Raw genomic sequence first — 10,134 nt, 5'->3', positions numbered from 1 at the left:
AAGGAAGAAAGAAAAGAGAAAAAGTGTGTGCATAGATCTCAAAATATTGTAAGAAAGTTTACAAATTTGTGTTGGACCACATTCAAAGCCATCCCAGGGTGCAGGCAGCCCATGGGCTGCAGGTTGGACAAACTTGATGTAAAGGGTCAGGAGGGTTATTTTCCTAGCAGTCTACCTTATTAGATGCTTTCAGATATGTTATCCATTGGTATATAAATACTCAATAACCCAAGTGGTTACACAAAGGGAAAACTGTAATACAAAGACATTAAAATGATTTGCCAGAGATGATGGAGGTCTTGGACTAAGACAAAGTCTTAGTGGTATTCCCATTAATTTTCCCAATAACTCCAAACCCATCTATGATATCAATTATTTCAAAGACTCTGTATAATGTCAGCTCCAACAGCTTATGCTTTACAAACATTTTTCTACTCACAGCCTCATTTGAACCTCACAAAATAGTAATAAGGTCAACAGGCAAATATTGCACTGGCTCATTTTACAGAGAGAGATCATTGTGGATCTGAGGATTAGGTGACTTTCTGTAGGTTACAGGGTTAATAAGGAGTAGAGCCAGTGCAAGAACTTAGGTCTAGTATGCCTCAGACTAGAGATGCCTCCATTAGATCTATACCTGGCTGCTTCTTGCTGAGTTATTTGATTGTGAAAATAGGTACTCTTTGCTCTTCTCCTTCTTCTTTAACCATTACAAATGTCCAATTAATACTAAATATCATATTCATAACACTGGAGAATGGCAGTTGGATCCTGATTAATTACCAAAAACATAATTTGTGAGAAGCTACATGATGGTATTAGCTCTGCAGGTCACATCTCAAGTGTGAATGGTTCGCCATTTAGGAGAATATAAGTAGCCTGCACTCTTCAGTCCAAACAGATGAGCATTTGCTAAAGAAATTACTTCATAGAGTTCTTATAACTTTGGTTTCTAAGCCTACAATTACAAGGAAATTATTTGCAATTTGCATTGTCAAACATAAATTTGTGGCTACAGATAATGTGTTATCATTGCACCTGGCCCTCCTGACTGAATTGGATTCTGCTCCTTTTTCCATTGCCAGTCAGGAGTGGTTCAAAATAAACTAACACCACCACACCCAGCCAGAAGTTGTCTTGCTTGAGGACTGACTCGTCTTGGGATGGAATTAAATCTACCACCAGAACCTGTAGTTACCCTAGGCTTCTGCAATTTAGACACATCTGGCCCACGACCTCTTTTTGTACTACCTGTGAACTAAGAATGGTTTTTCCGTTTAAAAATGGTTGGAAAAAATCAAAAGAACAATATTTTGTGACACATGAAAATTATAAGAGAAATTCACATTTCAGTGTGCATAAAGTCTTATTGGAACATAGCCACTCTTTTGTTTACATATTGTCTGTGGCTGTTTTGTACTATAATAGCAGAGTTGGATAGTTGTGAAGAACACTTGGCCTACAAAGCCAAAAATGTTTACTATCTGTCCCTTTACAGAAAATTTTGCCAACCTCTGATCTAGAAGAACCAGAAAAGGAGATGTCTTCAGATACTGCAAACTTATTAACATTATTCAGACCTAGGTATTCCACAGGGTAAGGGGCTGAGAAGAAACTCAAGGCTTAAAGTCCCCTGGTGAGGAACCAATTGTGGTTTCATGAATGTTACCTTCTGTCGGTCAGCCATCCAAATGTAATATTGCCAATAATGTCAATCACTCCAAGTATGGACATAAGAAAAGCAGCTTGCTGATGACTCACTCCAACACTCAAAGCATAAGGCACCAAGTACACAAAGAGAGGGCTGCAGCCATAAGCCATAAACAGAACGGAGATGGCTAACACAACAAAGTCTGACATCAGTAAAAAACTGTACTCTTGCTGCAAACAACAACAGAGGCAAGTCTGTGCCCATTCTTTGGTCAAAGATGAATAGGGAGACACCCGCTTAAAGTCTTCTTTCTGAGTTCTACAGACATGGTTCTGCTCTGGAGTTGCGTGATCCTCTTTAAGAGTAATTGGCCTCATCAAGGCACCACAAACACAGAGATTCAAGACAAAGCCCCCAAGAATGAGTAAGGCTCCCCGCCAGGAAAACTGTTCAATAAGGAGCTGAACCACAGGAGCCAGGATGAAGGTGCCAATGCCACTTCCTGACATGGCAATACCATAAGCAAGGGCTTTCCGTCTGCTGAAGTACTTGCCAACCATGGCAATAGCTGGAGAGTAACAAAGTGCAAATCCCAGACCTGAGGATAAAGAGAACTCTATGAGTGCTGATGTACCATAAACAGCCAACGATATCTCAGAATACAATGATTTATATTAAAAGAGAATCTGACCTCTCATTAAATGTTTTTAAAGCTGCTTTTTACACCAAGCTTAAAATGAGTCTCCCCTCACCAGTCATTCACAATTTGGCAAATGTAGAACATACATGACTTTCTTCTTAGGGAAAACACCCTTAAGGAAATGTGACTTCATAAACAAAGTTAAATGAAGAACATAAAAATCATTATATGAACTATATTGGAATTCACTAGAAAATCTGGATAATGTCAACCAAAGAAACTCATCACCTCCTCCATTTTTTAACTTAAATAATCCAGAGAATTGCCTTAACTCTTCACTGCCTATGAAGACACAACACTGACAATCTGTACCACGCTGGAATTTGGATTCAAATAGCATATACAACTATGAAAATTCCAGGGTAATTTTACATAGTTGGGAAACATTGTGCCAGTTTTATATGTGAACATAGCAATGTATATTTTCACCTATGTGAAAATATCTCTTAAGGTCAGCAGACAAATGTTGACACTCTAGAAAGCTTTCTAGAGACCTTCAACTTTTGGGCTGGGTGCAGTGACTTATGCCTGTAATCCCAGTGCTGTGGGAGGCCGAGGCAGGCAGATCACTTGAGCTCAGGAGTTTGAGACTAGCCTGAGCAATATGGCAAAACCCCATCTCTGCAAAAAAAAAAAAAAAAAAAAAAAATTAGCCAGGTGTGGTGGCATGCGCCTGTAGTCTCAGTTAGTCAGGAGGCTGAAGGGGGAGGATGGCTTGAGCCCAGGAGACAGAGGTTGCAGCTGAGATTGTGCCACAGCACTCCAGCCTGAGGACAGAGTCAGATAGATCCTATCTAAAAAAAAAAAAAAAAAAAAGATCAACTTCTATGACTTTTTAAGTAAAGAAAATCTGAGGGGCTTTGAGCCTGGATTTTATGGCAACTAGAATGTCAGAGAAGGAAAGAGAGAATCACCTTCTGAAGCTCCTGCTTTCATCTGCAGTGTAGGGTAGCCGGCAGCCCAGAGTTGCCTGGACTCAGGGGTTTCTGGATGTGGGACTTTCAGTGTTAAAACCAGGACAGTGCCTGGTAAACTGGGATCCACTGGTCACCATAGCAGCAGTCAGGCTCTTTGGGTTATTAGGGGTGGATGTACCTTCTTTAGCTAACATAGCCAAATTTATAGCCTCACTATGAGGTTACATCCTTTATTGACCTTATTCACGCCACACCAATGGCACAACGCCCAGACAGGAGTTGGCGCTACTCTCCACACCCCTTTGAGTGATGAGCAAACTCCTACTGCAGTCCCACAGCCAACTCATCTTGATCCTATGCCGTCTCTGTAAGTGTGATTTATTGAATGTACATAATGCTTTCTTCCCATGGGATTTATTATAATTTGCTTAAGTGATACTTTCATAGCATTGAGAAAGAATGCATAATATAAGAATCTTCACAATAAAGGGCTTTTTTAAAATTAGAAACTCTCATTTATTGGGAGTATTCATTATAAAGCAGGAGCAACTCAGATTGACTGTCAATAGTATTTTAATGTCTTGGCAATGGTTGGAAGAATGACCACTTTTGAAAATTCATGTTGCCCTGGGTAATATCTTGTTTCTTCTGAGTACAGAATCTCAGCCATACACTAATTCTGAAGAGAAAGCTGCAGTTGCTTTTACCATCTGGCTGAATTAAAGTGGAGATGCATTTTCATTAGGGTAATATAATCTCATTTCCAGCTCTGTTGAACTGCTAGGTAGGTAAACATAAGCTAGGTCAACTAAATTATACATCTAACAAAATGAATATTTTATGAATTACTTCTCTGTTGATGTGCTTGGAACTCCCTGGATGGAGTGGGGTGAGACAGGTGGTACAAAGTGCCCTTACCTGTAAGAACTCCCAGAGTGAGGTAGAGATGCTTCAGACTCGTGGCAAATGAGCTCAGGATGAGTCCAGTAGATGCAAGCAAGCCACCCAGCATGATTCCCACTTGACAGGATAAATGGTTACTGACAACACTCCCAAGTGGAGCTTCAAAAACAATAAGAAATAGGTTCAACAGAAAGGCCTTGAGGGCACTGTGAAAAGGCTGTGATGTGGCATTGACAGAGCAGAGAACCTTTAAAGCATTGGGCCCACCCTATTAATTCTGCAGCTTTGCAAACTGAGGCCCAGAGAAAGGAAGTGATTGTCCACGGTCCCACAGACAATAAGCAGCAGGGCTGGAATAGAACTCAAGTCTCCTGACCTGCATTTCAAGGCTCATTCCTCTTCATTCTATTATAGTCATACTGGCAGGACTGTAGGGTGCTTTTTAAACAGTGGATCAACTTTCTCTAAATTACGTGTCACTTGTACAGGGATGCTTACCACAGTGTTGATCATATATCATTAGCAATAATGGTGACAATTAATTGGTGGAGAAAGAAAGTGGATAACACCACGTGACCAGCAGTGTTATGCAGTAAAAGACCAGGGAGAGAGACCATAGACAAATTCCACAATCTGGCCCTGTTTTCAGGCTTCAGCAGGCCCTGTAGTTGAGATATCAAAGCCCAGAAAATCTAAGAAAAATGCTTCATGCACATGGTGACATTCTGGTTGGTCTCACTTGATTTGTGGCTTACCAGTCAGTGTATCAGAATTATGTTGACCTCAAGGCTCACAGAACATTAAGTAAAGCCAGAAGAGGCCAAAAAGGAACTGAAGTTCAGGGGTATATGGCATGGCCCAAGGTCACCAACAAGAGCACCTAACACTGATTGTGAGGTTATTTCCGCCCCTTACTCTTTGGGTCTCTCTGACTAATGGCAGGAGTGATGGGTGAGGAAGGCATGTGAGTTTCCTTCTAAGGAAAAATTCATGCTGACATCAGTAACTCTTAGTAGCAAGATCAGAAGAGCTGATTTTCTAGGTGTCTGAAGAGTATGATCATTTTTGTATCGATCAGACTGAAACTGGGGGCCAACTCAACTGGTAGCTTCTCTGTTCGCCACAGAGCAGATCTGTTCCCAGTGGGTATTCCACATGTGATTCTGCAGACTCTCATCCATACTCTGAACTTTAATGTTATAATATTATGTTACAAGGTGAGGAGGTGGGTATATGGTAATTGCTTACAACAGGCCTCCTGATCTTGCATAGAATTTAAATATGTTGCTTCTGACATAACCCTACTCAAAGCTTCACACAGTCATTGGGACCATATTGGTCACCTAAGGTCATTTCCCCCTATTTGGGAGATTATGAATATCCTCCAAAAGATAGAAATGAGGGAAATGAGTCACCTTTATCCTCTGAGAAGACAAACATGAGCTTCTTTGGTGTGCTGATGCAAATGCTGTGACTAATAATGAGACCCCGAAAATCAAGTGGTTTTAAAAAAAAAGGCTCTAAAACTCAAATATATGATTTTTTGATCCCTTAAGACCTTCTTATTAGTTGAAAGAGTAGAGTTGATTTAGCCTTCTCATGAAATCTGCTTTTAGTCTTAGAACTGCTCTCAGCTTCCCCCCAACTAAACAAATATTATACATTTCAGTTACAATTTAACTGATTCCTGAGTATGTGTATTTTTTTCCAAGAAGAAATATGAGTCAGTACCTAGAATGGAATAAAATGGTACTATGAGTTACTGAATACAGGTATTATTTCCCTTTTGCCACTAAGACATGGCTTGAAGAGATGAACATTTCCTAAAATACTCAGAACTCATTTAAATGAATGGATTAAGTGGGTCTAAGCTACAAACAATTTGATTTAATCTTAGAAACTCTCTAAGACATCGATTTAATAATGTGAGTGTGAAATTTATTTTAAACAAATGCCAGGTCTATTGTCCTCTACTACACAGATGGAATGTTAATTCCATACATTTCTAGAACACCCTACATACCTTATATAACACATTTGGAGTTTCTTGAATGAAATTACACCCATAATGAATATGTTTATCTCATGACGACATAATCCTATCCTTCCCCAATACTTCTCTAAGCATGAAGATTTACACATGATAAAGATGAAATCCATGAGCCAAATGTCAAGTCCTTGGGAAAGGAATAGAATGCAATCCAAGACTTGAGATGTGATACAACACTGTTGGCACTCATTACTGTATAGAAATAGCTCATGGTACTATTGATAACCATTTACATAACTGGAGAATGAGAAGGCGATAGCATTTGGAAGAGAGAAGCCAAGCATATACTGTAAATTGCTTCCAAAATCAGTACAGGTTCTAGAATGTTCAGCATCCTATCTCTATATGGAAGAACCAAATCTTATGTGTTCTTTTGAGTGTATTATTTAACTGTTCTACCTGACATCAGCCAAGACCATTAATTACAAGAGCAAGTCTGGTTGGCTTTGGCTGAAGGTAGGATTGATCTTTTCTTTATATTATATAGTCCTGGCCAGTTTTTAACATAGTCCTTCTACTTGGAAAAACTGGTAATCAAAGTCAGTGGAACGTCATTGTCATATGCAGTTCAACAGTGGCCAGTAATTCCCTATCCTAGCAAGTGATACTCACCACACAGCATGGTTACACAATCTACAATGGAATGGATCCATGCCGTTTGTGCATAATCCTGAGTGAAGTATGTCTGGAACTCCACAAAAAAAATTGAGATACATCTGAAAAATACAATGCAGGCATTTTATACAAAAAGTGAATGAGCATGCATTTGAGCCAGAACTTAAAATGCCTGGTTCAATTAGCTGGTCCTGTCTCCAAGGGTTTTAATTGCTAGACTATAATAAGTGGGAAATCAGAAGTTGACCATTTGGGCCATGCTGGAGAACAAGAAGAGTAAGTGTTCAACCACCACATGGGCTATACTAAAGCCAAGAAGATGTGAAGACCACTACTCTAAGGAAGGTTTTATGGAAACAAAAGCAGGTCAAGAACATGGATTCTTATTTGTTTTTGTATTTTGCTAACTTCTTCTAAGAGGTTATTATACAAATTAAGATTTGACAATAAAGAATTACATATCACCAGCATTGTCACTTCTAGGATTTATATAAAGGAAATAATCAGGTGATATTGATGATAGATAGATATATAGATAGATAAAAGGATTTATTCTGGAGAACTAGTTTAGTCTATAAAATTATATATATGTATATAAAATGATAAATTCTGAGGGATATAATAATAATAGATATATAAGAGGATATATTCTGGAGACAAGCCAAATATCATAACCAATGTAACTGTTCATCAATAAAGGACTGGTTAAATAAATTATGGCATATCAATAAAATAAAATAGTATGTCTTAAAAATGATGATGTTGATCTGTATGTATTGATTTGGAAATAAATTTGCAATATAGTGTTAAGTAAAAAATAAGTTAGTTACCAAACAGTTCATACAGTAAGAACTTATTTTTGTAAAAACAGTTTATGTAAATAGAAAATTTCCTGGATGGCCAAATAGGAAGAGTTCTGGTCTGCAGCTCCCAGCATGACTGATGCAGGAGATGGGTGATTTCTGCATTTCCAACTGAGGTACCTGGTTCATCTCACTGGGACTGGTTGGACAGTGGGTGTAGCCCATAGAGGATGAGCTGAATAGGGTGGGGCATTGTTTCACCCAGGAAGCACAAGGGGTCAGGGGATTTCCCTTTCCTAGGCAAAGGAAGCCGTGACAGATTGTACCGGGAAAACTGGGACACTGCCACCTAAATACTACGCTTTTCCAATGGTCTTAGCAAACAGCACACCAGGAGATTATATCCCATGCCTAACTCAGAAGGTCCCACGCCCATGGAGCCTTGCTCCCTGCTAGTGCGGGAGTCCAAGATCAGACTGCGAGACTGCAGCCTGGCTGGGGGAGGGGCGTCTGCCATTGCTGAGGCTTGAGTAGGTAAACAAAGTGGCTGGGAAGCTCAAACTGGGTGGAGCCCACTGCAGCTCAATGAGGACTGCCTGCCGCTATAGACTCCACTTCTGGGGGCAGGGCATAGCTGAACAAAAGGGAGCAGAAATTTCTGCAGACTTAAACGTCCCTGTCTTACAGCTCTGAAGAGAGCAGTGGTTCTCCCAGCACAGTGTTTGAGCTCTGAGAATGGACAGACTATTTCCTTAAGTGGGTCCCTGACCCCCGTGTAGCCTAAGTGGGAGACACCTCCCAGTATGGGCCAACTGACACCTCATACAGCCGGAAGCCCCTCTCAGACGAAGCTTCCAGAGGAAGGATCAGGCAGCAATATTTGCTGTTCTGCAATATTCGCTGTTCTGCAGCCTCTGCTGGTGATACCCAGGCAAACAGGGTCTGGAGTGGACCTCCAGCAAACTCCAACAGACCTGCAGCTGAGGAACCTGACTATTAGAAGGAAAACTAACAAACTGAAAGGAATAGCATCAACATAAACAAAAAGGACATCCACACCAAAACCCCATCTGTAGGTCACCATCATCAAAGACCAAAGGTAGATAAAACCGCAAAGATGGGCAGAAACCAGAGAAGAAAAGCTGAAAATTTGAAAAACCAGAGCACTTCTTCTCCTCCAAAGGATCACATCTTCTCATCAGCAATGGAACAAAGCTGGATGGAGAATGACTTTGACAAGTTGACAGAAGTAGGCTTCAGTAATAACGAACTTCTCCAAGCTAAAGGAGGATGTTCAAACCCACTGCAAGGAAGCTAAAAACCTTGAAAAAAGATGAGACGAATGGCTAACTAGAAAAAACAGCATAGAGAAGACCTTAAATGACCTGATGGAGCTGAAAACCATGCCATGAGAACTATGTGACGTATGCACAAGCTTCAGTAGCTGATTTCATCAAGTGGAAGAAAGGGTATCAGCGATTGAAGATCAAATTAATGAAATGAAACAAGAAGAGAAGTTTGGAGAAAAAAGAGTAAAAAGAAATGAACAAAGCCTCCAAGAAATTTGGGACTATGTGAAAAGACCAAATCTACGTTTGATTGGTGGCCCTCAAAGTGACGGGGAGAATGGAACTAAGCTGGAAAACACTCTTCAGGATATTATCCAGGAGAACTTCCCCAAGCTAGCAAGGCAGGCCAACATTTATATTCAGGAAATACAGAGAACACCACAAAGATACTCCTCAAGAAGAGCAACCCCAAGTCACCTAATTGTCAGATTCACCAAGGTTGAAATGAAGGAAAAAATGCTAAGGGCAGCCAGAGAGAAAGGTTGGGTTATCCACAAAGGGAAGCCCATCAGACTAACATGGATCTCTTGGCAGAAACCCTGCAAGTCAGAAGAGATTGGGGGCCAATATTCAACATTCTTAAAGAAAAGAATTTCCAACCCAGAATTTCACATCCAGCCAAACTAAGCTTCATAAGTGAAGGAGAAATAAAATCTTTCACAGACAAGCAAAAGGTGAGAGATTTTGTCACCACCAGGCCTGCCCTACAAGAGCTCTTGAAGGAAGCACTAAACATGGAAAGGAACAATCAGTACCAGCCACTGCCAAAACATGCCAAATTGTAAAGACCATCGATGCTAGGAAGGAACTGCATCAACTAATGGGCAAACTAACCAGCTAACATCATAATGATAGGATCAAATTCACACATAACAATATTAACCTTAAATGTAAATGGGCTAAATGTCCCAATTAAAAGACACAGACTGGCCCATTGGATAAAGACTCAGGAGTCATCAGTGTGTTGTATTCAGGACACCCATCTCATGTGCAGAGACACATGCAGGCTCACAATAAAGGGATGGAGAAGATCTACCGAGCAAATGGAAAGAAAAAAAAAAAAGGGGGCCGGGCACGGTGGCTCAAGCCTGTAATCCCAGCACTTTGGGAGGCCGAGATGGGCGGATCACGAGGTCAGGAGATCAA

At 40.4% G+C, this 10,134-nt stretch overlaps 1 protein-coding gene across 1 annotated transcript in view; it reads right to left on the bottom strand.

Moving 5' to 3' along the window:
* Positions 1-10,134, bottom strand: part of SLC16A12 (solute carrier family 16, member 12) — a 27,786-nt gene that overhangs the window by 3,902 nt on the left and 13,750 nt on the right. Inside the window, exons 2-4 of the mRNA XM_011947861.1 lie at positions 6,834-6,937; positions 4,187-4,330; positions 1,670-2,249 (exon numbers count right to left, since the gene is read on the bottom strand). Coding sequence (XP_011803251.1) covers positions 1,670-2,249; positions 4,187-4,330; positions 6,834-6,937 — 828 coding nt within the window. The remainder of the gene's footprint in view (positions 1-1,669; positions 2,250-4,186; positions 4,331-6,833; positions 6,938-10,134) is intronic.

Source organism: Colobus angolensis, unplaced genomic scaffold (assembly GCF_000951035.1).
Source record: "Colobus angolensis palliatus isolate OR3802 unplaced genomic scaffold, Cang.pa_1.0 Scaffold270, whole genome shotgun sequence".
Taxonomy (NCBI): Eukaryota; Metazoa; Chordata; class Mammalia; order Primates; family Cercopithecidae; genus Colobus; species Colobus angolensis.
The sequence above is the reverse complement of the archived record's forward strand: the minus strand, read 5'-3'. Positions and strand labels throughout refer to the sequence as shown.